Genomic DNA, 27942 nt, shown 5'->3' with positions numbered 1-27942 from the left:
AACAAAATCAAAGAGGTCCAAGTAGGGCAGTTGAGAAGCAGCCTCAGTTTGGGGTTGGGGTATATTCAGAATATCCCCATTGGCCAATTACCACAGCACATGAAAGCCACTCTAGAGAGGGGCTGATGGCTGAGAGGAGAGAGGACTCCAGGACAGCACACATCCTGCCTCCTTCCAGGACCTGATCCAGTGAGGAGGTTCGGGGCTACCAGTATGTAGTTCCTGGCAAACCGTAAGCTCAGGACATCGTCTCTTTCCTTATCAGAACTGTCTCAGTTCCATCTCACTGCAACCTTGCGGGCAGTCCCCATCTCCTGGTCCTTCAATTTTTCTTTTCTTCTTTTCTTTTCTTCCCTAGATAGGGGGTAATCCAGCCCAGGCTGGCCTAGAATCAGATCTCATTACAGATGGTTGAGAGCCACCATGTGGTTGCTGGGACTTGAACTCAGGACCTCTGGAAGAGCAGTCAGTGCTCTTAACCACTGAGCCATCTCTCCAGCCCCTTCCTTGTTTTTTTTTTTTTTTTTTTTTTTTTTCTGAGACAAGAGTTTCTCTGTGTAACCCTGGCTATCCTAGAACTTTCTCTGTAGACCAGGCTGGCCCGGAACTCAGAGATCTAGCTGCCTCTGCCTCCTGAATTCTGGAACTAAAGGTATGAGCCACCTCCGCCTGGTGGTGCTGTGCCTCCATCTAGACAAGCTGTCTACCAACCAAACCTGGTCAGCCTGGCTCCTTCAGTCCCCACTGGCTGCCTGCAGTCTTCTCCTAGGGGAGACTCATTTTCATTCTCACCTACTCTTATCTCTGCTAAGAGCCACAGAGGCAGAACATTAATATAAACTGCTGGATTACAGGGTGTCCCATTGTGGCCTGGTGTCAGGTGGGGGCTCTGTGCCTTAGGGAGCTCCCTGGGGGGGGTCAGATTTGTGCTAAGTAGAGGTTTTGTGTTTCCTTACTGATGTCTGCAGAGGAGGAAGTCAGGCTCAGCCCTCAAAGAGCGCATGCAAAAACGAGAAAAGCCACCTGGATTGGCCTTCAGTGGAGCTGTACGATCCATGTCTCTGGGCTCAGGCCTTCTTAACAGCTCAGGAGCAGAAGTGGCCATGGCCAGATGCCCAGTTTTCCACAAGGGTGGGCATCAGCATGAGACAGCCTGAGCTGTTGTCGGACAAGGCATGCTGGTACAATCAAGGGAACAGTTTGGGAGAATAACACACGGAGACACATGTCTGGCCTTTCATTTTATTTTCCCACTGCACTGAAACATGGGACCTCCCCAACCCACCCCCCAGGTCCTGGTCCTCCATAACCAGTACACTAGTCCCTCAAGCATTTCCTTGAAAAATATTAAAAAATAGAGGAAGGGGGGTGGGGATAGGGAGGGCCTGAGTGCCCTCCCAGCCAGGAAGTTCCTGGTGGGCACACGGGCAGGAGAGGTGTAGTTTGGTTTGCAGAGGGATCTTGGCTGCTGCACATGAAGGCACAGGAAGGTGATCTGGCTGTGGGGCTCCCATAGTGAGGTGAGGCCTTCAACACCCAGGTGCAGACAAGGAGCTTGCTAGTGGTTACGAAGTCTGCAGGTCTAGGGGATGACAGGGGCTAGAGCCTCCACAGATTAGGTGAGACACACATCTGGACAGTAGCAGGGAGTGGGAGGGGCAGGGATACCTGCTCCTGCCCCGGAGGCAGGAGTAAGCAGGGAGCTGCCTTCTTGCTCTTAGCCATGAGCAGGGGTCAGGGTTGCCTTAGCTACAGGGGCAGGAAGGGCCCTGTGACTCTGCCTAGAGCAATTGAACAGAGGTAGTGGGGAGGTGAAAGGACAGGAGGACAAGGGGACAGGAGGACAAGGGGACAGGAGGACAAGGGTGCCCTCCTTTTTTGAGGGAAGGCACTGGCAGCTGGCATGGTCTGGTACGGCATGGCGGGGAGGCGTGGCTTGGCAGAGGAAGAAAGGAAGAACACAGACAGCGGAGCCATCCCGCTTCATGCAAACATAGTCAGCTGTAACCACTGCAGAGAGGGAAAGGTTACTGGGAGCAGCAGCAGGACATGTGGCCTCGTCAGTCTCCTTAACCCATTGTCACCCATCCCAAAGTCAACCATTACCAGCCATGCTTATGCCCTCCTTGAGGGACCTTCTGGTGACAGGGGTGCGCTCTCTCTCCTCCTCTTCCCCCCCCCTCCCCCCGGCGCTCCAAGGACAATTCCTGGCTGTCCTGGAACTCACTCTATAAACCAGGCTGGCCTCAAACTCACAGAAATCCACCTGCTTCTGCCTCCCTCTGGCTGGGATTAAAGACATGCGTCTCCACCACACACCCAACAGCAGTTATCTTACTTCTGGACTCCAGGACACCAGGCTGCTGGTTGCCACCAGCTTCTAGAAGCCTGGTCTCCCCTTTTTCATCCCCCACCCCGGAGCTCCCGAAGCCCTGTCCGAAGGCTTCCAAGATTAGGCCCTAGATTTGAAAGCTTGTTCCAAGGCCGTGGACCCCTGTCCATCTTACCTTAAATAGATCAAAGGTCACAACGCCATCCAGGTCTGTGTCCAGAATTTTGAAAAACCCTGTGTTCAAGACAAGATGAGTTAAATCCGGTATAGCAGCCAGACAGTTGATATTCAGCCAAGACTGCCTCCCACCTCTCATGTATCCCTGTCCCTCAAAGTCACGAAGCTTCCTGCCCAGAGAGGCCTCCTTAGGCCCTCCTCTGCCCACACTTCATGCACCTATGTAAGAGTCCTCGGTGTCCTTCAGCGTCCACCCCATTCACCCCCATGTCTCTCGAGGAATACTGTGTGCACTGTGGCGAAGTGGGACACTCACGGAACATGGTCTCCAGGCGCACAAGGCAGCACACAAAGTTGTCAAAGTCCACAGCCAGGTCGGGCTCTGAGTAGCGGGTGATGATGAGCTCATGCAGCTTCTTGTTAAGCTTGAAGCCTGGGCAGAGAGAGGAAGGGCAAGTGAGGGCTGGAGCGGCGGGGGCAGGGAAGTGCTGAAAGACCTCTTGGGGATGGACGAGGGGGCAGGGAGAGCAACTGGAGAGATGACTCAGCGTTAAGAGCACTGACTGCTCTTCCAGAGGACCTGAGTTTAATCCCCAGCAAACATGGTGACTCACAACTGTCTTAATGGGATTACATAAAATAAACCTTTAAAAAAAAAAAAGCTAGGAGTAGGTGGGTAAGTAACGACCAGGGACATCCTACCCAAAACACCCCAGGAAATCGCCAAGTTGGCTGCAGAGGACCTAGGCATCTGGTCACATTTGCTCAAAATAGCCTGGACTTGTTTTTACACGGGCCAGTGTGGAGCAGTCTCATACCTGCCTCACTGTACCCACCCCTGCCCTGGTCACGTGTCCCAGACTCAGGAAAGCTTGAGGAGTAGTTTGGATACCCACATGAAAGCCAGGGAAGTTCGGAAGTCCACCAGTAATCCCAGCCCTTACTGGGGAGGCAGATGGGATCCCCTGGGGAAGCTGGACAGCTTAACTAATCTGAGATCCAGGTTCAGTGAGAGGCCCTGCCTCAGCAGAGGACAGCTGATGCCAACCTCTGGCTTTTACATATGTCAACACTCATATAAACATAAGTACATACACGCATACCACACACACACACACATGCAAAAATGAATGAAAAGGCCCTTGTTCTTGGTAAGCCACAGGAGAGGGAAGGGAGGAGCCCAGATAAAAGTCCTTAGCTGAGCCACCACAGCACCTGTGTAGCATCACCACCATCCCCCAGCGACAAGGGCCAGCCACTCTCAGGGAGGCGGCCTGGGGCTCAGGAGCAGTGGGGTCATCAGCCTCAGGCCTCACCTGCAGCCTCGATGGCCATCCTCATCTCATAAGCACTCATGCTGCCAGACTTGTCCAGGTCAAACTTGCGGAAGATGGTCTGTGTGAAGGGTAAAGGGTGGGGAAGTGAGTCAGCAGCTCCTCACCAAGGCCTCTTGCCCCTAGGCAGAGTGAGGGAGGAGGGGAATGGCCAGGAAGGGGGTCGTTTGGAGAGACCTGTGGGCTTGGATGGGAAAGGAGTCACATGCGGAAAGGAAGTTCTGTGGGAAAGCCTGGCTATACAGCAAGCCTGGGCTCTGCGACTGGGCTGGGCTTGCCATGCCCGACTGAGGCCACAGTGGGCAGGAGAACCCAGTCAGGGGACCTCCTACAACCTACCAGGTAATTTCGGATGCGGTTCCACAGGATGTTGAACTCCACCAGGCCCAGTTTCCCATTACCGTCTCGCTTGGCGGATGTTAAGGAAACTACACAGCTTAGAGTAGACATGTAAGGGGCAGCTGGGAGGAAGGGAGCCTGGCTGTGGACGGGAGGGACAGCAGCTCCCTGCAGCTCCCTGCAGTCATAGCCAGCCTTGTCCAATGTGCCAGATGCAGTGACGTGGGGAGAGGTGCAGACACAGTACCAGCCTTAGGGCCAAAAAGGGACCGAGGTCTTGTTCTGCTTCCCACAAGACCTCTGACTCGAAGTTTCCTTTTCTGGCCAACTGGAAGATATCCAGGAAGGTGTTCAAACATGAGGTCTGACCACATCCACGCTCTGCTGGCTCTATCTAAGCTTTCAGCTGCTCTTAGGATAAGTGGACAGCATCTACTTCAACCCCAAACTCCACAAGAGACATGGAAGGCAGGTGGAAGGATACATCCATGAGGTTCACCATGCTGCGGCACGACTCCAGGCTGAAGCCGTTAGTGCGCAGGTCTTTGTCTGAAACAAACAACAAACAAACGGTTCTGGGGGCTGAGGATATCACTCAATTGATTGAATGCTTGTCTGGCATACATGAAGCCCTGGGTTTGATCCCCATCACTGCATTAACGAATCGTGGAAGTGCATGCCTGTAACCATGGCAGTTGGGAGAAGGAAGGAGGATGAGGAGTTCGAGGCCAGCCTCAGCTATACAGACCCTGTCTAAAAATGAAAAGAAAGGAAGAAAGAAAGAAGGGGAGGGTTGGAGAGATGGCTCAGCAGTTAAGAGCACTGGCTGCTCTTGCAGAAGACCTGGGTTTAATTCCCAGCATGCAAATGATAGTGGCTCCAAACTCCAGATTCAAGGGATGTGATCCATGCATTTGGTATGTTTACATGCATGCATGCAAAAAATTTATACATATAAAATACACATATAATAAAAATTTAAAAATCTACAGCATCCACATGAAAAGGTGTGGGTAGTCTCTCACATACACAAACACGCACATATACTCACAGATACACTTATACACACAATCTCTCACACCCATACCCTCCCACATGCACGAGTGCACACACACTCTCATACACACATACCACACACACTCACACACTTACACACACACACACACATACACACACACACACACTTATACACTCAAACGATCTGTAACTGCAGTGATGTTGGGGGCAGAGGCAGGAGGATTGCTGGGCCTTGCTGGCTGAGAAAGCCTGACTCAGGGTATAGAGCAGAGGGTGACAGAGCAGGGCATCTGTTGTCGTCCTCATCTGCCAAGAGAGAGATGACCGAGATGTAGAAGGAACAAGTTCCAGGAGTCTTTAGAACCCATCATGCTGGGAGCCCTGGACTGACTGGTGCCAGGGAGTCCTGCCATGATGCTGAGGCCAGCAACGTGTTGGGGGAATGCTGTTATGGTGAGAAATAGCAGAGCATGTCTGAGTCTCAGAAGCAGGTCTGTATCCACCAACTGGCCCAGAATGAAAGGAAGGAAGTACTGAGCAGACACACGAGAGCTTAGGTGGGAGAGGAACCAGCAGGTGCTGGCTGCAGGCTGGAGAGGGCCAGGGAGAGGTCCTGGGCTGAGAGGTGTGCACCAAGAGGTCAGGCATAACAAACCACAGGCAACGAGAGCAGGCGGATGTCCACATGCGGCAGCCGAAGCCAGGAGGGAAAGGAAAGTCAGGAGAGGGCCTGGGAATTCATCTTATTCTGCTTCCCAAGGCAGCCTGGCCTGGAGGTCCTTGTCTTCTCACTGGTGTTGAGCACCTGGGGCTGGCTCTGCTATGGGCTGTCTGTTCTCCCTAAGGCCACAGAGCTCAGGTGAGTAGACTGGAGGGGAGTGGGGTTAGTGAGGAGTCTGGGGAACTGGGTCAGGCAATGGAAGCCTTGCCAGCCACCTCAACAGGGTGTGGGGTTCAGTTCCATGTGGGAGCAAGAGCAAGGCAATCGGAGTGATTTGGGAACAAGACGGGTGCGGGGGTGGGAGGATCCTCACGTTTGCTAATGATTCTGTTCAAGATGGTCTGTAACTCCTTGACGCTGATCTCCATGTCCTAGGGAAGAGAAGGATGGCAGCTGGGGTTTCCCCACTTCACACAGGGGTTCCCCATCTTACCATCCCTGCCAGTCCCTGACGCACATCCCCTGCCAACTTGCTGAACAGGGCTTTGAAGTTGTCATCGATCTCCTCTTCAGAGAGCACTTTCTGCACACAAAACAGAGAGACTAGGTTAAGGGCACTGTGGCCCAGGGCTCTTTCCAGAAAGAATAGCCCGGGGGGGTGTGTGCGAGCGACACGGTTGAGCCTCACTCTTCTAACCTGTAAAATGGGATCTTCTCTCTGCCTAGAACTCTTGTGGCTTAAGTGATGAGTACAAGTCAGTTAGGCATTGAAAAGTTTGGGTTAACTCTGTGTGAACTGAGGCAAACTCATCAGCCTCCCTGCACTCACGTTTCCCCAGAGGGTGATATCATGAAGGACCTAGATGAGGTAATGATGGAGAAGAAGCAAGACACACAGAAGGAGGCTAGTAACTGCCTACCATCATCACCACAGGCCCTTTGTGAACTGTAAAGTGCTGGGCAAACAAAGGACTAGTATTGTTCTTAAGGACTCCTATCTGGAGGGAGCCTGCCCTGCCAGCTGCATCCCACCTCACACTGAATACCCAGGGGAGATGAAGGGACCACGTACCTCATCGGGGAGGTTGGCCTGGATCTGGTCATCTAGTTCCCTGCAGAGTGGAGAAGAGGGTCAGTCAGAGGGGCCTGGGGGGGTAGGGGAGGTGGGAGCATGGGGGGAGTCAGCTACTCACTGGGTCCCAGCCTTCTTCTCTGAAAAGAAGCGCAGCAGAAAGTCACCCTCTTTGTTGGGCTCGAAGGTGGAGGGCACCACTATATACTCCCCGGGCGGCAGGCGGATGCGGTTACTGACCTCTCGAAGGTTGATAAAGTGCTCTGATTGTGCCCGAGAAGCATTGGCCAGGAAGAAGTCACGCTTCAAGTGCACAGGCTGACCCGCCAACTGGCAGGAGGAAAGAAGCAAGGGGGTACTGCAGTATTCACTCCCGCTACTTTTAGATGCTGGCCCAGGCCCAGAGCCCAGGCTGTAAGTCCTGGCCTGCTAGGTAATGCCCACAGCCTGTGAGATCCTATAAGTCACTCACCTGTAGGTGAGTGCCTGGACTGACATCTAAAGGTAGACAGGGACAGAACACTGCTACTTCCCACCACAGTTCATTCATTCATTTATTTATTTTTATGGTTGGGGGAGGGGACTGAGTGCTAAGGTGTGAGTGGAGGTCAGAGGAAACCTTGTAGGAGTCTGTCCTCTCCTCTTACTATGTGGGTTCTAGGGATCAAACTCAGCTCATCGAGCTTGGAGACAAGAGCCTTTATCTACCCAGACATTTCACCAGCCCCAGGCCCTGGTCTTGATGCCAGCACTGCACTAAACCAGGTATGATGGGCTATGCCTGCAGCCCCTCACTCAGGAAGTAGAGGCAGAGGATCGGGAATTCAAAGTCACCCTCAGTCATACAGTGAGTTTAAGGCCAGCCTGTGCTACATAAAACCCTCCCCCAAAAAGAAATGAATAAGAAATTAAATAAAACAAAAGAAAAGAAAACCGGACTGCAGATAAGGGGCTCCAAACACTGTGATGCAGAATTGTTCAGACACTCAAGTGAGCACGCTTGTGACACAAGCCTGTGACCTGAGTTCCATCCTTGGAAGCCACATAAAGGAGGATAGAGAGACCCAATCCACAAAGTCATCCTCTTATCTCTACACTCATAATGTGGCATGTGTGTCTTACTCACATACTCACAGACACACAGACACACGTGCACACTCCCACACCGACACCCACACACACATGCTCACACAGACACATACACACACAAACACACAAATGCAACACAGGAACATGTACATGCTCACACAGACACACACATACAGATTCTCATACAGGCACACACGCACACACACACATGCACATGCTCACACAGACACACACATACACATGCTCACACAAGCACACATACACACATATGCTCACACACAGACACACATACACAGATACATGAGTGTACACACACACACACATGCACCACACTGGGTCACCATGCCTTGCATGAAGCTGACTGGTGGTACTTTGCTAACCATCTTGATGGCCCCAGCGGAAATGTTATTCTTTCCCTCCACTAAAACAGAGTCTCATGTAGCCTTGGCTGGCCCCGACCCCTCTTTATAGCCAAAGATAACCTCATCTTCCTGCCATTCCCTCCCAAGTGCTGGAATGCGAGGCATGAGCCACCATGCACATCTGGGAAGTACCATATCTTAATACAAACCCCAAGACTCAAGGCTGAAGCAACTATTCAAGAGTACAGACCTGGGGTTGGGGATTTAGCTCAGTGGTAGAGCGCTTGCCTAGCAAGCACAAGGCCCTGGGTTCAGTCCTCAGCTCCGAGGGGGAAAAAAAAGTACAGACCTCTCAGCCCATGACTCCTGCTTCTAACTCCACCCCTACACCTGAACAGCACTTTCTCCGAGTGAACTGCAAGACAGAACCGGCCTGTGTTCAGGCTGAAGGGGATCTGAGGCTAGGGGTTCAAATCTGATCTTTGCTCCTGCTCCTGCCTCAGGCATGAAGTGATTGTCCTACTGATGAAGAACTGGGAGAAACATTTTCAAGGCAGTGAAAGGGTGACATTTCCTGATACTTTCTTCATGCGTGGTAGCGCTGACTTCGGCCATTCTCCTCCCATCGGGCTGCTAAGTTCAGGGGCTGATGAATCAAGAAAGTGGTGAGGGCCACACCTACCTCCCGAGGGACCTGCAAGAGAGACAGAGAATAATGCGTTTGCCCTGGTGGCCAGGACAAATACACAGAGAGGTCTAGAGTTCTTAGTGGAGGAAACCCAGAGGACAGAGAATGGGACAGTGATGACACAGACCTATGACGCCTGTGGAAGAACAGGGACACTGTGACCTGGGCCTTCCTCTGAATCAGAGCTGCTTACACAGCTACCACCGGGCCAATCACAGTGTGATAAAGCCCAGGGACACCAGAGACTCCATTTCATCTGCTGCCAGGGGGCTCTGGGTGTAGGCCCAGGCTATGGCCTCCTCTACTCCGTCAAGAAAGGTTGAGAAACTTCCATCTCCATCTTGAACCAAAGAATAAGAAGCAGGGGGGGTTGGGCTGTGGAGCCTTTAATCTCAGCACTTGGGAGGCAGAGGCAGGCAGATCTCTGAGTTCAAGGCCGGCTTAGTCTGCAAAGTGAGTTCTAGGACATCTAGGATGTGGCTCAGCCCAATCTCAAAAAACAAACACAAAGAAGGAGGAGGAAGAGGAGGGGAGGAGGAGGAAGAGGAGGAAGAAGGAAGAGGAGGAGGAAGCAGCTAATTCAGGGGCTCCTCCCCACACCACAGCCTCAGCTGTCAGCCTTTCGGGGCTCCCTCAGAATGTGCCTCCAACGTTCCCTGGTGGATGCCCGCTGCAGTGGGGAGAGGTGGGTCCACCCCTGGCTAACCTGGTACACTGCAAAACCAATGGTCTCCATGTCCCGGCCAAAGCGACGCTCCCTGCGGCGATGCTTCTGCATGAGGGCCAACAAGAAGCTGCAGCCGGACTCTCGACTGTCATAGTCGTCTGCGTCATCCACCTCCTCCAGCCGGATCTTGAACTGGGGGTTTACCCAGAAGGTAGCTGCAGGAGAGGAGAGGAGGATCAGAGGCAAGCAGGGCAGGGTTCCTCAACCCTCTCCCACATACCTCGCTTCTACTCAATAAGAAACTCGGGGTGGTTATGTACACCCCGAGTGGCAGAATACCGGGAAACAAATGGACAAGAACCTCTTCCAGAAGGGGAAGTAGATGAACTATCAGGATCCCCACAAAGAAAAGTAAGCTGCAAGAGGTGCAGGTTTCTGATAACTCAGTGAGCACCGGGGTGCTCAAGGCCCTGGGTTCTAAAAAGAAGCAAGCTGGTTGGCCTGGGATCGTAACAGCAAGCTGAGCCTTAGCAGAGTAGCCAGTGCCTGGTTCTCTCAGTTCCTTTACAAGAAACTTTAAGTCTGGTGCCTTAGACCAGTCAGTCATCCAGGCTGGTCGTGATGGCTCATGTGAACACATTTGCACACACACACACACACACACACACACACACACACACACACACGTGCACACACACCTTTGTTTTTAATGATGCCTGTGGGGGGTGGTATGGGCACAGAGGACAGAAGAGAGTGTGAGATCGCCTGGAGCTGGAGGTACAGGCAGCTCCGAGACACTGACCCAAGTATGGGCTCTAAACTGGAGTCTCCCAGAAGAGCAGTGTGCTTTCTTGACCAATGAGCCATCTCTCCGGCCCAACAAAACCTTCTTAAAAAGACATTTTAAGTAGAGAATGTGAGGCCGGATGACGGGTCTGAGAATGTGACAACCATCACTACTCCGCAGAAACCCCAAGCTCACGTGATGACGACAACATTTAACTTACAGCAAGCAAAAACTGTTTATAAAGAGGAGGGCAAGCCGAGGGAGACGCTCAAACATCCTGCATCATTCAGATCAGCTAAGCACAACACGTGCACACCGGGCCGGGGCTCAATGGCAGAGCCTATGTGACACGTGTGAGTCCCTAGGTTTGAGTAAAGGCTTGAAAAGCTAACAACTACAACACACAAAAAAAGTAAGGTCAGGCTGGTGGCTCGAGCCTGTGATCCCAACACATAGAGGTAGAGACCGGAAGAGGAGGCTGAGGCCAACCTCAGCTACATGGTCAGCTCTCAGCTGGCCTGGGCTACAGGAGACCCTGTGTCTCAATGAAACAGAACAAAACAGCGCATTAAGCATGTTCTTTTTTTTTTTTTTTTTTTTTTTTTTTTGTTCTTTTTTTTTTTTTTTTCAGACCTGGGGATCGAACCCAGGGCCTTGCGCTTCCTGGGCAAGCGCTCTACCACTGAGCTAAATCCCCAACCCCAAGCATGTTCTTAAGATGATCAAATCCACAGTGAGGAAAACTTACTAGATACAGGGATTGTTATGAATTCAGGCTAACCTGGATTACAGAGTAAAAGACCCTATTAAAAAAGGAAGGAAGGAAGGAAGGAAGGAAGGAAGGAAGGAAGGAAGGAAGGAAGGAAGGAAGGGAAGGAAACAATTAATAATGAATTAAACATTAATATCTTAGGCTGGTGAGGTGGATCAGCAGATAAAGGTGTTTGCTGCCACACCCAATGCCCTGAGCTTTGACGTCCTAGGATCCCTTAAAGCCATCCTCTGACCTCCCTGTGCTTCAGTGACACATGAACCCCCATCACTTCAAAGAAAAATAAATGTCATTTTTAAGAAAAAATTCAAACTAGATTATTATAAGTGGCTTGGCAATTAAGAACAATGGCGGCTCTTCCAGAGGACCAGGGTTCAGTTCCCAGCACCCACATGAAAGCTTATAATGGCTGCAGCTCCAGGGCTCTGTTGTGCGATTCTAGCCTCTGAGGCACCAGCCATGCGTGTGGTGCACGCATGTATATGCAGGCAAAACTCTCGTACACATCAAACAAACAAACAGAGGGGACGGCTGCGGATACATCTCAGCAGACAGCGCTTGTTCTGTACACACAAAGCCCTAGGTGTTGGCCCTAGGACTGAAAACAGAAGAGGGAAGACAGGTCCAGCAGCCAGACATTCTACCAATGAGTCGCCTCTGCCTGTGCAAATTCTCCAAGAAAGCACAGGGAAAGGGGCTGTTTTAATAGAACAGACACCTCCACAGCAGTGTGGTCAGAGGGAACAGAGAGCAAACTGGCAAAGCTCACTCAGGAAAACTGCTGAGCCAGGTGGTGGTGGCTCATGCCTTTAATGCCAGCACTCGGGGGCAGAGGCAGGTGAATCTCTCTGAGTTCAAGGCCAGCCTGGTCTACAGAAAGTGTTCCAAGATAGCCAGGGCTATACAAAGGAAAAACCCCAAAACCACCACCACCACCACCACCATCACCACCACCACCACCACCACCACCACCACCACCACCACCACCACCACCACCAACAACAACAACAACAACAACAACAACAACAACAAGGAAAAATAGAAAAAAAGAAAAGGAAACTGTTGTATGAAAGTTCAGTCAAAGGGCTGCAGAGAAGGCTCAGGGGTTAAGAGCACTGGCTGCCCTTCCAGAGGACACAGGTTTGATTCTCAGCACCCACATGGTGACTCAACACCTGTCTGCAACTCCAGTTCCAGGGGATCTGTTGCCCGATTTTGACCTCCATGAGCACCAGTCATATATTTAGTTCACAAACACCTACATACATACACAAAATATAGAACTAAAAGAAAACTTTTATCAAGGTGGTGATGTAGCTCAGTTGGTGAAGTGTTTGCCTCCTAGAACACCTACTGCGCAAAGCGCTGGGTCCCACCCTCCACACCTGATAAACCATGCATGGCAACGCACAACCTATAAGTTGGCTCTTGGAAGGCAAAGGAAGAACAGCCATGAATCCCAGGCCTCAGAAACGTTTTTTTAAGCAAACAAAAACCCAGGGGAGGGGTGATAGGGAGGTAGGGATGTGGCTCTGTGGCAGATCACTTGCTTAGCACATATAAGTCCCTGGATTCAACCTCTGTCACCACAGAACAACAGAACCACACTTGCCCTTTACTCCCCAACTCCCCAAAAGTATACAATAATGAAGCCTACAACAAATATTTATTACTGGGGCTGGAGAGATGGTCCACAGGTGCATGCTATCAAGCATGACGATCTGAGTTCGATCCCCAAGTTCCACATGGGGAAAAGAAGAGAGCCAACTCTTAGAATTGTACTATGACCTTGTGTGTGAGCCCCTGGCTTGTGTAAATAAATATTATACAAATTAAGCAACAAAAAGACAAGGAGAACCAGGACTCTCTTAATGGAGGCTCCTAATTGTTCTACTGGTCTAGCCAGTGTCCAAAGGAAAAAGTAACAAAAGTAACAACAATTGGAAGAAGAAGGGGACAGGAAGAAACAAGTGAATTATCATTTGATTGCCAATTAGCAAACTACAAAGATTCTAGGAAGAGATGAGTTTGGATACAATGTATTCATTTAAAAGGGGAACTGTGTTGGGCTGGAGAGATGGCTTAGTGGTTAAGAGCACTGACTTCTCTTAGAGAGGTCCTGAGTTCAATTTCAGCAACCACATAGAGGCTCACAACCATCTGTAATGGGATCTGATGCCCTCTTCTGGTGTGTCTAAAGACCGATACAGTGTGCTTAAATATAATAAATAAATCTTTAAAAAGGGGGGGAGGGGCAACTGTGCATTATTGTACCATAAGTATCATCCAAGAGGTAAGAAACTGTGTTTGTTCCTTTTGTTTTGTTTTGTTTTGATTTCCTGACAGGATTTCTCTGGGAATCCTTTCTGTTGCCGAACTTACTCTGTAGCTCAGGCTGACTTGGAACTCAGAGGCCACCTGTCTCCGCCTCCCAAGGGCTGGGATAAAAGGAGTAAGCACGGGGCTGGGGATTTAGCTCAGTGGTAGAGCGCTTGCCTAGCAAGCACAAGGCCCTGGGTTCGGTCCCTAGCTCCGGGAAAAAAAAAAAAAAAAAAAAAAAAAAAAGGAGTAAACACCACACAGGGGGAGAAATGAGATTTTAAAGGAAACACTGGTGGGGTTGGGGATTTAGCTCAGTGGTACAGCCCTTGCCCAGCAAGCCCAAGGCCCTGGGTTAAGGCCCCAGCTCCAAAAAAAAAAAAAAAAAAAAAAGGAAACACTGGGCTGAACCCTGTGGGTAAAGGAGTTTGCCACCAAATCCCACATCTTGAGTTTGATCCCAGAACTCACATAGAAGGAAGGGACTCCTGCAGATTGTCCTCTGACCTATTACATGTATGCCCATGGCATATACACCCCACCATATGCACACATATACTGATTAAATAAATGTTATTTTTAAAAGATATTTTGGACTTGGAGAACTGGCTCAGTGGTTAAGAATGATGACTGTTCTTTCAGAAGATCTGGGTTCAATTCCCAGCACCTTACATCCCAATCCCAGGAAAACAAATGCCCTCTTCTGGGCAGTACGCATTTGGTGCACAGAAATAGATACAGGAAAACACTCATGCACATAAAATAAAAATAAAAAAGATATCTTTATATATATATATATATATTTCTCTCTCTCTCTCTCTCTCTCTCTATATATATATATATATATATATATCTTACTATATACCTATACAAATATGTCAAAATCCAAAATCATCTAAACTCTTGAGCCACTTCTGGTACAAGCACTTTGGTAAATCAGTCTGTGCTTACAGTAGAAGGATGGTGTGCCAAACACTAAATCCTAAAAGATATAGTGACCCTTTAAACATTATATTCTTTAAAAAGACATTAAAGGCCAGAGTAAAGGGCTGGGAAGACAGCTCAGTTGGCACAGTGCTTGCCCTGAAAGCATAGGACATGAGTTCAACTCCCAGAACCCACACTGCAAACCCACAGGTTGCCTGGGCATTAGTGCCATACGCTTTTAATCCCAGCACTCAGTAGGCAGAGGCAGGAAAATCTCTAAATTCAAGGTCAGCCTAGGGGTGGGGGATTTAGCTCAGGGGGAGAGCGCTTGCCTAGGAAGCGAAAGGCCCTGGGTTCGGTCCCCAGCTCTGAAAAAAAAAAAAAAAAAAAGAACCAAAAAAATCAAGGTCAGCCTAGTCTACAGAGTAAGTTACAGGGCAGGCACAGCTACATGGAGAAACCCAGTCTCAAAATACAAATAAACAAAACAAAACAAAAAAGCCAGACAGTGTGGTGTATGCCTTTAATCCCAGCACTTGGGAGGCAGAGGCAGGTGGATCTCTGAGTTCAAGGCCAGCCGGGTCTACAGAGTGAGCTCCAGGATAGCCAGAGCTGCACAGAAAAACCCTGTCTTGAAAAACTAATAAAGAGGGGTTGGGATTTAGCTCAGTGGTAGAGCGCTTGCCTAGGAAGCGCAAGGCCCTGGTTCGGGTCCCCAGCTCTGAAAAAAAAAAAAAAAAAAGAACCAAAAAAAAATCAAGGTCAGCCTAGTCTACAGAGTAAGTTACAGGGCAGGCACAGCTACATGGAGAAACCCAGTCTCAAAATACAAATAAACAAAACAAAACAAAAAAGCCAGACAGTGTGGTGTATGCCTTTAATCCCAGCACTTGGGAGGCAGAGGCAGGTGGATCTCTGAGTTCAAGGCCAGCCGGGTCTACAGAGTGAGCTCCAGGATAGCCAGAGCTGCACAGAAAAACCCTGTCTTGAAAAACTAATAAAGAGGGGTTGGGGATTTAGCTCAGTGGTAGAGCGCTTGCCTAGGAAGCGCAAGGCCCTGGGTTCGGTCCCCAGCTCCGAGAAAAAAAAAAAAAAGAATCAAAACAGAAAAACTAATAAAGAAAGAAAGAAAGAAAGAAAGAAAGAAAGAAAGAAAGAAAGGAAGGAAGGAAGGAAGAAAACAAGCAGGCAATAGAAGTAAAAGGTCATCATCCTTGGCTGCAAACTGAGTTCTAGTTAAATTTGAGTCCTAGAAGAATGAGCTACATGACTCCTTCCCTCCTCTGGGGACGGCGCTACATGGGGCTAGGAAGACTGTGTGCACACTGCTCTCACAGAGAACTGAGATTAGGTTCCCAGCACCTATTTGGTGGCTCACAAATGTCTGAAAGTCCTGTTCTAGGGCATCTGATTCCCTCTTTTACCTTCCTGACCTTCAGGAGTGCATGTCCTGTACAGACATATATGGAGGCTAAATACCTATATATATAAAATCAAACAAATGTGGAAGTAAATCTTAAAAAATTGCAAAGACACTCATGAAGAAGGATCCACCTTGTCTAATAACATGACTCCTTACAAATCCATAACAATGCCAGGCAGTGGTGGCATAAGCCTTTAATCCCAGCACTCAAGAGGCAGCAGGTGGATATGTGAGTTCAAGGTCAGCCTGGTCTACAGAGTGAGTTCCAGGACAGCCAAGACTATACAGGGAAACCTTGTCTTGAAAACCACAAACAAGGGGCTGGAGAGATGGCTCAGCAGTTAAGAGCGTTGACTGCTCTTCCAGAGGCCCTGAGTTCAATTCCCAGTACCACATGGTGGCTCACAAGCATCTGATGCCCTCTTCTGGTGTGTCTGAAGACAGCTACAGTGTACTTACATATAATAAATAAATAAATCTTTTTAAAAAAAAGAAAACCACAAACAAATAAATAAATATATCCATGACAATTATATCAATGAGCAATTGATAGAAGCTTAGACTAGGGCCGGAAATACCCAAAAGACACAGGAACTGCACACACACATGACTAGGCCACAGAGGGAAGCATAGGCCTCTCTGTTGTGGTACAGGAAACTGGTTCTAACTGGTTTGGAGAAAAGTTGAAGTGGGAAGAAGAACGCTTCCGGAAAAACAATGGTGAGAATGCAGGCAGGAGCCCAGCAGGGCCGTTAATCTGCCCAGCCAATGCCACCAGGAAGGAAAGGGCAGCTTGGTAATCAATCCCCGAGCAGAGAAGGGAGGTAGGGGAGGTCAAGAGAGGGCCACATATTTTAAGATGGGATTTTTCCATAAAGACACAGGATGAGAGGAGAGTTGAAGAAGCAAAATGCTTTCAGGGAAGAGAGCACAGGATCTGGGAATGATAGGCCTCTCCAGAAGCATGGACACTTCTGCCACTGTCCCAGGTGAGGAACCGGTGCAGACACAGGTGCATCATACACAGGTACAGACATACGTGCATCGGAGACAGACAGGGGAGGCAGAGGTGGGGACCTACGTAACAATGCCTCTCTCCCCTCTTCTCTTCCCTGCTTCACTCCTCTCTCTTCCTCTTCTCTGACAGGACCTGAAGCAGCCCGGCTGGCTTCAGACTTGCTATCCAGCCGAAGTTGGCTTCCAGCTCCCAATGCTCCCTCTACCTCCCAAGCACCTCAGTGACAGGCGTGAGCTGTGACTGGAGGCCCAGCTTCTTTTCAATGAAGTACAAGGTATCTAGATGGCAGCCACAGTAGACAGAGAGGTGGAGGAGAGAGGAGGGTTCCTAGAATAATGGCGGGGCTCGCAAACTGCTTATTAGAGGTTTGTGGCTGTGAATTTACAGGGAAAGCGGCCTCCGTGGTGTGATTTCTCTCCAGCTACATTTAGTGGCTCTGAGTCAGTTCTGAGTTCAGTGGGGATTGTGGTTGTGCTGGGTGGCGGAGGGAGAAACCAGGGAAGCAGATGTTTGCAAGGTCAAGATAAAAACAGAGAGGGCCGGCAGGATGGCTCAGTGGATAAAGGCACTTGCCAGCAAGTCTCACGACCTCAGTTAGATCTCCAGGACCTACGTGGTGGAAGGTGAGAACTAGCCTTAAAAATTGCCCTCTGACCTCCACACGCACACACTGTAAATATATAAATGTAAGACTTTTACCAATGTTAAAAATGATGATTGGTGATTCGGTAATGGGACTGGGGCTGTAGCTCAACTGGTAGAGAGCCTGTCTACCATCTGCAAAGCCCTGGGTTCCACCCCTAGTACCACATAAACCAGGTGCTGTAATGTCCACCTGTAATACCAACATTCTGGACGTGGAGGCAGGAGGATCAGAAGATCAAAGTCATCCTTTCTACATATCAAGTTCAAGATTAGCTTGGGTTACAGGAGACCCTGACTCAAAAAAAAAATATTTTTTTTTTTTTTTTGGTTCTTTTTTTCGGAGCTGGGGACTGAACCCAGGGCCTTGCGCTTCCTAGGTAAGCGCTCTATCACTGAGCTAAATCCCCAGCCCCCAAAAAATTTTTAAAAATCAAAACAAACCAAAAAAGGGATAACAAGAGAAACAGAGGGAGAAACAAAGGGAGAGACAGAGGGAGAAAGTGAGGGCAAAATGAGAGAGTAATTAGAACGGGAGTCAGCAGGGTCAGTTAATTCCGTGAGACTGAGGCCCGGGCAGGGGCCATTCCCAGGGAAGTGAGTAGTGACTGCAAGGCCCAGAATGCTCTTTGGTGGGGGCAGGGTAGAGCAGGAGTAGAGAAAAAGGTTGATGTCAGGGAGCTGGGGTGGGGGACACAGAGAGGCCATCCCACAACAGTCATGACCGTGAGAAAGGGGTGGGGGACATAGAGAGGCCATTCCACCGTGAGAAAGGATGATAAGAGAACAGGCGGTCAGTGGATAAGAAGGGATGGTAAGAGGACAGGCGGTCAGTGGGTAAGAAGGTGCTGGAAATGAAGAGTCACCAGTAGATGTTTGGATAACAATGAGGTTTTCTTACCCAGGCCCCAGACAGTCTAGCATGACCCTTTATTGCCATCCTTAAAGATAATCTAAGGAACATCCAATCACAACTGTCTGTTTCCCAAGGGACAGAACAGGCTCAGCCAGGTGGCCCTGCTCACACCCCTACTCTGTCTCCCAAACACTCACCTGGGTAGTTCCTGCAGCCTCCAGCAGTGCTTCCCCGGCGCCAGGTGCCCTCGTAAAATGTGGTATTCCAGTTCCGGAGGGTTCTGCTCTTAAGGGCGTCAGGTGTGAGGTTGCAGATTTCCAGCTTGGTGAACTCACGTATGAAGTCCCGGAAGGACATCCTGAGGGCCCAAGGGCAGAGGTGAACCACAGTCCTCTATCATGAACTGGGTTTTAGGGGAGCAAGTGGAGAAAAAGCGTTGCTTACCAGAACTCCCCGTCCTCCATCTTGACCCTCAGCTGCTCACGTTCATAGGGGTCCACTTTGTTCCACTCATAGGAGCTGTGAAAAGCAGGCGCTGCCAGGCTTAGACACCACTGACTTATCTAACTTCTGTCCCAGAGTCCTGCCCAACCTGGTGTGTTTCTAGAGCCCAGATCAGCAGGATTTCTCTAGTGCCACCCTCTTGAGGTCCTTATAGATTCCTATTTAAGAGTCCCTCTTCTTTTGGGGGCAGAGTGTCACTATGTAGCCCTGGCTGGATTTGAACTCACAGAGATGCACCTGTCTATGCATCCTGCATGCTTGGATTAAAGGCCTGGCCAATTTTTACTTTTTAAATTGTGTGTGTGTGTGTGTGTGTGTGTGTGTGTGTGTGTGTGTGTGCGCGCGCTTGCTTGTGTGGAGGCCATGAGGGTGCTAGATCCTCTATATCTGTAGTTACATGGGGTTATGAGCTTCCTAACGTGGGCACTGGGACCCAAACTCAGGTCATTCTTGTAGACCAGTTCAAGCTCTTAACTGCTGAACCATTTTTTTTCCAGGCACCACCACACCTTTTGTTTTTCTTTTTCTTTCTTTTTTTTTTTTTTTTTTTTTTTTTCCATTTTTTAAGACAGGGCCCTGCTATATAATAGCCCTGGCTGACCTGGAACTGGGTATATAGATCAGGGTGATCTCAATCTCACAGAGATCCGCCTTTCTCTGCTGAGATTAAAGGTATATGCCACCATATTCCGACCCCCTTTAAGACTACGTACATAGCCTATATTGAGCTGGAACTCACTGTGCAGCCCAGGCTGACCCCAAATTTGTACCGATCCTCCTGCCTCAGCTTCCTGAACACTGGAATTACAAGTAGAAACCACCCCACATCCAGCCAGGGTTATGTTTTATCAAGGTTAAGTCAGAGGCCCTGGGTGTATCCACAGGCTGTCCCAGTGCCCACAGCCTGGGTGGGCTCTGTCAGGGAAAACTCCTAAGATGTGACCCCTTTACCCAACTCTGAGTCCACATCCAGCCTGCTGGGACCCAGGCAGAAATATCAAGGATATCTCCAGGCTCCCTCAAACCTCCCGAACTAGTGCCCGCTGTCCTGTGGCCCTGTGGCTTACTTGTCACTCCAGGGTCCTTTCCACTCCACTTCACCCCAGGGGTTCCGCATCCGGATTAGGTTCACCCGCTGGCCCTGGTAAGTGACCTGTTCCCCAGACTGTGCATCAGTGTCATGCCCTTGGATGTCCCTTCTGGGACCTCTGTCTTTACAGCCTCACCCCACTTACTACTCAGCAAACATCAGGACAGCATAGTCCCCACACCCTAAAGCCAGCCCTCTAGGAGTTCCCAGCCCAGCGAGGCAGCTAAACAAATGAACCGGAGTCACTGGGCATAAGCATCAGTGCATACCCCAGGATGGTTATCTCAGGAGGTCAGAAAGAGAAACCACTTCCCACAGCCCAGGTCAGATGCCAGGGACGCATGGAAGTCAGAACCGCGCTGCAGGGGCAGGTCCCATCCAGGGAAATACCTGCTTGGCATCCGTCACAGAGTATGCATGGCCCCTCACCAGGTTCTTAAAAGTAATAGCCTCCAAATCACGGATATCGGAGATCTGCAGAAGGAAGCATGCGCTGTGGTCAGGAGATCGAGTACCACTCCTGCTTGGAGGATTCGGGAGGCGCAGGCAGGACCCCTTACCCCCTTGCACACAACCCCCACAAAAGCTGATGGGAGAAACTGTTAGAGACTCCTCGCCTGTTCACTCACTGTTACACACAAATGCTGTTCTTCCTGGGGAGCAGGGTCGAGCCTAGATACCTCACCGATGCTCTCACCATGCTAGCGCTGGCTAGGGCTGGCGAGGTAGTGAATGTGCACACGTACACACTCTGATAATCAGGAGCACCCCCGAGGGATGCAGCGAGGGGATGGAATCATATAGCCCTTACAGAGTCATATAGCCCTTTAAAAAAAAAAGCTTAGTTTAGGGGCTGGAGAGGTGGCTAAGTTAAGAACATTGGCTGCTCTTCCAGAGGACCTGGGTTCAATTCCCAGCACCCACATGGTGGCTCACAACCATCTATAACCCAGTTCCAAGGGGTCTGACACCCACACACAGACGTGTGTGCAGGTGAAATGCCAATCGATGCTCGTAAAATAGAAATAAGTAAGTTATTTTAAAAGTTTCTTTCCTAATTAACTGTAACTTTCTCTGTATGTGACTCTGGGTTGGTATGTGCGTGTGAGATGCCCTTAGCGGCCAGAGGCGTCAGCTCCTCCTGGAGTGGGAGGCACAGGCAAGTCATCAGGTACCCAACTTGGGTCTCCTTCAAGAGCAGTACATACTGTTAGCCACTGAGCCATCCCTCGCTCCAACCCTAAGACACGGTTACACGGCATTCACAAAGTTCACCCTTGGGGATGGCTCACTTAATTCACAGATTTTAAAAATCTCAATGCGTTAAGTAAAATTCTAAGATTTTGTGTCGGGCTCCATAGCAGCGTGTGGCCATGATGCTGGTGTGGAATGATCCAGGCCAGGACTAGGGAAGTCTAGAAGTGGCTGTGGCAATCGTGGGGCAGATAACGGTGAGCAAGGAGAGAACAGGAGGAGGAGCCAGGCGTGGGTGAAGTCGGAGAATTGGAAAGAGATTGCCTCAGGAGGCTGAAGCACTGGGCTGTGATAGCCTCCGAACATGGGAAGGTGGTAAGAATGAAGGGCCTTGCTAATCTACTCTATATTGTTTCAGTTTTAGTATATGTGCTGCCTGCAGAAATGGTTCAGTGTTAAGAGCACTGGCTGCTCTCCCGGAGGACCCAGGTTCAATTCCCAGCACCCCCATGGCAGCTCACAACTGTCTGTAACTCCAGTTCCAGGGACTTGGCACCTGGATGTCACACAGACATACATACAGGAAAAATACCAATGCACGTTAAATAAAACAACCAACCAACCAAACAAACAAACAAACAAAAAAGAATGAGAAGGGAAGGGAGCAGGAGGAAGCTGGGGAACAAGTTGGGGCACGGAGGAAGGCAGAGGTTTGAAGGAAGAAGCGGGGAACAGGGAGTGCGCATGGAGGTAGCCCATAGGAGGAGGTGAGGGGTGGGGCTCATTTGCAGCCAGAAATGAGGTGAGGAAGGGGTGTGTCTTGGACGGAACCTGCGCTGAGGATGAGATTAGGGTTTGCCAGAGGAAGTTGGATATCACTCACATTAATGGAGCAGCCCAGCAAGGAGCCTCGTTCCAGGGCCTTCAGAATGATCTGGTAGAGGTCGCTGGGTGCCTTCTGCAGATCGTACCACTCAGTGACCCCACCGGTAAAGTCCTCGAAGGCCTCTGAGGTGCAGCCTCCCGAAAGGGCCTCATAGCTGCCATTCACTCTGTGGGCAGCTCCAGGTCAGTTAGTAGCATCAAGCAGGACCAGGTAAGAGGGAGGAGCAACCCCTCCACCCCGGAAGCTGACGCCCCCCGGGATGCTACTCACTTTGCATAGGCTTTCTCCAGGAGAGCGCTCCAGAACTCATTGCCCTGGGCAGAGTGCACGAACACCAGCTTTCCATCCTTGGTGGGTAGCAAATCATCCACGACCACATCTACCCACTCCCCAAACTGCCACAGCTGTGGGGAAGGAGGGACAAAGTGAGCACCTGCTCTGGGGTCCCCCAGGCCTCAGCTCTAGCTTTAGTTAGGCTTACTAAATGCATGCATGAGTCTAGATCTGTAAGCTGGGTACATGTGTAACACATACATGTATCACACACACACATTCATAGAGGCATGCCTTGGGTCTGCTACAGTATACAGTCAATCAGCCCTCTCCAGCCCCACAACCATAGACACCCAAAGGTGTCTCAGCACTCAGGAGGTGATCTCTCTGAGCTCAAGGGTAACCTGATCTACACAGTAAGTTCCAGGACAAGCAGTGCGACATAGCAGTAAGACTATGTCTCAAAAGCAAAGCAATCCCACAAAACCAGATCAGGACTCTGTAAATGGTTCTGGAGGTATAGGTGTCAGCCTTTAGGCCTGAGAGCTGGAGCTCAATTCTAGGATCCACAGGATGGAATGAGAAAGCTGGCCCTGCAAGCTGTCCTCTGTCCTTTACCAGACACACTGTTAATACATACACACACACACACACACACAATTATAAATAAATAAATGGAATTAAAATTTTAGATGAACAAGTACAGAATGAGGCTTGCCTTCAGATATGGGAGAGGGGGAGGGCAAGATGGCCTCCAGCCAGTGTTCTTCCTCAAAGCAACCCTAGATCCTGCCCCCTCTTACTTGCCTTCCTATTTTTTTTTTTTATTTAATGTGCAAAAGTTTTCTGTCTTTCTGTTAAGTCTGCACCACAGAAGAGGGCATCAGATCCCACTACAGATGGTTGCAAGGTACCGTGTGGTTGGCAGGACCTCTGGAAGAGTAGTCAGTGCTCTTAGCTACTGAGCCATGTCTCCAGCCCCTGCCTCCCTAGGTTAAGCCTGAGTATTGAAGTCGAGATGTGGAAAGAAAATGCTGTGCCCAGACCCCAACCACACATGGGCAGGCTGGTTCCCCAAGGCACTGGATTTACCCCAGGATGCAGGCCGAGGCATCAGGAGGTGATCTGGGGACAGAAGCTTCTGAGAGCACCAAAAATTTGTTGCAGGGGGAAGCCCAGAGTAATGAGGTAAGAAGAGGCCCGCTGAAGGATTTGGAGAGAGGTACTGAATGGGACAGTTAAAGCTGGAAGAGGAGTAGATTGGAGATTTGAGGGAAGAGGGGAGGGAAAAGGATAGAGTCTATATCCTTGCTGACCAGAGCTGGCTAGGTGTGGGGTGCTCAGCGTAGAGTAATAGCCACCATTTCTTCCCGGCCAGGGCAGAGTGAGCTAGTGGGGCCTAATTAGATGGAAGGAAGGAACCCAGAGACCCCTTCGGGCATGACTGCGATCATCATGGTAGGAAGGCCTCAACCAAGACTTTGGGGTGTGCCTCTCTCAGTACCAGCTCCCAGAGAATTCACTAATGTAACTTGAAAGGTGAGTCATGTTGGAAACATCACGAAAGTGGGGCTTAAATGTGGGGTCTGTCTTTTCTCCTTCGCTCTGTCAGGCTTGCCAAAGCTGGAACACTGGGAAAAGGGAAAACGGACACAGGAAGCTAGGGAAACTGAGGCTGGGGTGAAGAAAAGCCAAAGCACTCCTTCTGCATTTCCTCTGCTAGCACAGCCTTACCTAGGAAAGCTGCAAGCTGAAATACCTGCCCTTCACACATGGCTGACCAGAGGTGGCACGGAGAGGCCAAATACCTTCCAGAGGGAGGGCCACCCACACGGGTGTGGCCCTGGCCATCTCAGCTCCACAGTGCTGTGGGCCATCCTTTCTCATCTCCCTAATGCCAGCTATGCCTCTGTCCCAGGGAGGGCGCAGGGACCGTCACCTGGAAATGAAAAATGCCAGCATAGCCCTCCTGGAAGCTCTGGCCGTAGGGAACCACGCGGTGCAGGATAGTCTCGTTGAGAGTGAGCGAGGCAATGGCAGCCAGGAGCCAACAGTCCCCTGGGATAGGAAAGACACTTGTTAGGCTTGCTCTTCAGATCTGCCCAAGGGAGGGAGGTTCTGTGTATGCGGAATACTGGGGACCACCTGGGATTCCCTGAGTGGGGGACCCTTCATCTCCCCTCCGCTTACAGAAAAGACCCAGGAATCTGGGCGAACCAGCACCTATGCTGATAGCCAAAGCCTGTCTGGACCTGCAGGAGGGCGGAGTTGGGGCAGTGCCCAATGGAACGGGAACGGGGACTACAATGAGGAAAACACCCAGAACCCCACCCCTGGGGGCCTACCCAGTGCTCCCTGGCAGATGTCCGTTCGAGTGGCTCCATCCACGATGAACTGGGGGTTTGACAGCAGTTCCTACAAGACCCACAATCCTGTTCCTGGGCCAGTCCCTTCTAGAAACTGGCACCCAGACACCACTAATAATGGGGGCCCCACCTCTCCTTCTCCCATTGCCCACCCATCATCAGAGCCAAGTTCCAGCCAGAGCGGCCCTCTTACCGTAGGACGCTTCCATTTGATGCCATAGGTTTTAGAGGAATTGGGACCCAGTTCCTTGAAGCCCAAGCTATGAGAAACTGGAGGGAAGGCATCGTCTTGGAAGAGGACCCGGTTCTGCAGGCATCTTGCCCGAAGATTTTCATAATCCTGGCCCAGGTACTTGATGGCATTTTCATGGCGGCCCAAGCCCAACTCCTTGTCCCGTTGCTTCTGCACTTGGGCTGACACCCCGGTGCAGTACACAGGTGTGATTAACTCCTCTGCCATCCTGGGGGACACATGGGCCTGGTAGAAATACAGGCCTTCCCGGGATAAAACACAATGCCTGCCTGCTAGCAGTCCTCCTGGACTCATTTCTCCCCAGACATAGTTCACTGCCCCCTTTACAGAGCCTGGGACTCTGAGCCACCTTGTTAGGCTCCCAGAATCTGGAAAAGGGTGCCCAGTCTTTAGATACCTGGCCACCACCTCTCCTTCTCCTATCCCTACTATCCAGAGTTGACAGTTTGGTGTCACTCATCCAGGCAGTTGGGTGGAGGCCAGCCACAGCACGGGAGAGCAAAGGTGCTTCATTTAAGATCTCTGACGCTGTTTGCCTGCCTGTAACCCCCTTCACAAAGTTGCCAAGTATCTAGTTCATTTGCCCCTTTCCTCGGCTTAGGAACTGAAAACTCCCAGCATTGATGTCCTCCCGCAAGCTGAACATCAGAGCACTGGACAGTGGCCCGGCTTCAGGCGGACAGGTTGAGCTGTGCGCCTGGGCTGAGCTGCTTCCTAACCCCTACCCTTCATGTAAGCACGCAGAAGACCTGAAACAGGGGCCGATCAGCCACAGCCCCCTAGCCGCAGAAGCAGTGGCCTGAGTCAGACAGTTTTGGACACCCAACTTCTTACCTGGGGAAGGGGAGTTTGGAAGATTGCTGCGGTCCCTGGGGCTGGCTTCCTTGGTGGCAGCTCAGGGCAGGGCCCAACCAGGAAGAGCGCTCCTCCCTGCCCTCCTCCCCGCCCTCCTCCACCGCCCCTCGGCCCTGGTCCCTCCCTCCCCAGTCCTCCACCTACTCCTGAGGCTCTTACCCGGCTCCCTCTAGGCTTTCCCTTATCTCCCCCGCAACATTTTTTACTATCTCTTACTTAGAGTGTCTTTCAGTTCCTCCCTTCCTCCGCAGGCTCTAAGCCAGCTCTGCGAGAGGACAAATTGGTAAAAGGCAGAGTTGTCTCCCTGGGGAGCCAGTCGCCGGTCCGGGTGAGGAGGGTTAGACTGGGATAGAAGGGCACCGCCGGCCAGAGAGAGGGTAGGGCAAGGGGTATTTTTAACTAGGGCCGCAGATCGAGTTGCAGAGCCGCGGGCCCCACCCTACGTCGCCCTCCGGGAAGGTACTGGGGACGATCCGGGCTCGATGACGCCGCCACCACAGCCCTCGACCCGCCTCCAGAGCCCCCGCGTGCCTCCTGGGGCGCAGCTGTCCTCCAGCCCAGCCGGCGCTCGGCGCGAAGCAGGGTTTACCTCTAGCTGCCCCAACTGCTTGCTGAAGCCGCTCCTGGCTGGATGAGAACGGACTTCTGCCGGACGCTAGACAAACGGTAGCCCCACCCCGGCCGGTCCCTGCGGCATCCCGGCTGTAGGACTGAGCCAGCTCCCCACCCCCTCACCTTAGGGCGCAGGCCTGCAGAGCTAGCACTCCGCCCTAGCGGTCTTTGCGCATTCCCTGCATGGCCTTAGGTAAATCCGTGCCTTGATTTCCCCAACCATGCAAAAGAAAAAGAGGGACAATTTTGTGTAGCATTCTGACCTTCTTTCTCAAGTTCTTGGTCTACCCACCTGGGATCAGCGCCCTTGTGGGGATCACCTGACCCGGGAGAGGGCAGCAGAGGCCCTGAACATCAGGGCAGGCCCACCCGAGACCTACAGATTCCCCTGGGCGCACAACAAGAGCTTGGAGCGCCAAGGATGCAGAGGGATCGGGGCGGTCCCAAGGCTCAGCACAGGTATGGAGGGCACAGCATGGCCGATGCAGGCTACATAAGATGGACAAGAGATGAAGCGATGGTGCCTACCTTCCCTGAGATTCTAGGCACCTCGACACTCCAAAAGTTAAGAGCTGACTGCAGCTGACTTTCCCACCTGGGCTTTGTGCTCAGCTGGGCATAAAATGGTGACGCCTCTGCCTTCACAGTTAATGGAGAAGAGTTGGTCCACACACTTTTCCTGTCTGAAGCCTGATCTAAAGCAGGTGTCAGTAAAAGCTCTGACCAAACACAGGGACTATGGCAGGGGTGGGGAGATGCACGTGCCTAGGGGTAGGGTGGTGCCTGAAAAAAGCCTTGGCAGGTAGGGAACTGAGGTGTAGCAGGTGTTGCTTAATCGGGGGGAGGGGCAGTGGGGGGGAGAGTGTAGGGTTGGGCGGATTCAGGGGTTCAGATTTTATTTATTTATGTGTGCACATGCATGCAAGTAACCACAAGAGGGCAGAAGAGGGTTTCAGACCCCCACGAGCTAGAGTTAGAGGCAATCAAGAGCTGCCTGACAGGGCTGCTGCTGCGGACTGAACCCTGCACCGCTAGAAGAGCAGCAAGCGCTCTTCTCAACTGCCAAGCCATCTCTCCAGCTCTTTTCCCTCCCTGAAATGACGCCTCACTGTAGCCTAGGCTGGCTTTGAACTCTCTGTGTAGCCGAGACTGGCCTTCAGCTCCCATACTCCCGCCTCCACCTCTCAACAGCTGTGATTACAGAATTTACCACTAAGCCCCGCCAGTTTAGATTTCATTCTATTGGGGGTGCCTCGGAGTTGTACAAGCAAAGAAGGTTAAATGAGGGAGGGTTGGAGGGGACAAGAGAAATGGGCAACAGCTCAAAGAAGGTTGGAGCAGGGCAGTGGTGGCACAGGCCTTTAGTTAATCCCAGTACTCTGAGGCAGAGGCAGACTGGTCTCTGTGGATTTGAAGCCAGCCTGGTC

At 51.0% G+C, this 27942-nt stretch overlaps 1 protein-coding gene across 3 annotated transcripts; it reads right to left on the bottom strand.

Annotated features, from left to right (window-relative positions):
• Nucleotides 1–1228: 1228 nt before the first annotated feature.
• Capn1 (calpain 1) lies at nucleotides 1229–26599 on the bottom strand. 3 transcript variants are annotated; one of them, XM_032891097.1, is made up of 22 exons: nucleotides 26493–26599; nucleotides 24989–25256; nucleotides 24775–24844; nucleotides 24369–24487; nucleotides 22427–22560; nucleotides 22154–22322; nucleotides 20467–20550; nucleotides 20054–20139; nucleotides 18927–19001; nucleotides 18680–18840; nucleotides 9778–9953; nucleotides 9066–9077; nucleotides 7054–7262; nucleotides 6933–6972; nucleotides 6378–6443; nucleotides 6234–6291; nucleotides 4667–4731; nucleotides 4183–4251; nucleotides 3826–3904; nucleotides 2826–2942; nucleotides 2508–2566; nucleotides 1229–2010 (listed from the first exon to the last, which is right to left on the bottom strand). In XM_032891097.1, exons 2-22 carry the CDS (start codon nucleotides 25253–25255, stop codon nucleotides 1984–1986), a joined length of 2142 nt encoding a protein of 713 aa, XP_032746988.1. In that variant the 5' UTR covers nucleotide 25256; nucleotides 26493–26599; the 3' UTR covers nucleotides 1229–1983. The 3 variants fall into 3 exon arrangements, with proteins under 3 accessions (XP_032746988.1, XP_032746987.1, XP_032746989.1); XM_032891096.1 differs by lacking the exon at nucleotides 26493–26599 and adding an exon at nucleotides 25883–25977; XM_032891098.1 differs by lacking the exons at nucleotides 1229–2010; nucleotides 2508–2566; nucleotides 2826–2942; ... (2 more) ...; nucleotides 4667–4731; nucleotides 26493–26599 and adding exons at nucleotides 5974–6039; nucleotides 25883–25977.
• Between the last annotated feature and the right edge of the window lie 1343 nt (nucleotides 26600–27942).

Source organism: Rattus rattus, chromosome 2 (assembly GCF_011064425.1).
Source record: "Rattus rattus isolate New Zealand chromosome 2, Rrattus_CSIRO_v1, whole genome shotgun sequence".
In the NCBI taxonomy this organism is placed as follows: domain Eukaryota; kingdom Metazoa; phylum Chordata; class Mammalia; order Rodentia; family Muridae; genus Rattus; species Rattus rattus.
This window is presented reverse-complemented; position numbering and strand designations above follow the sequence as displayed.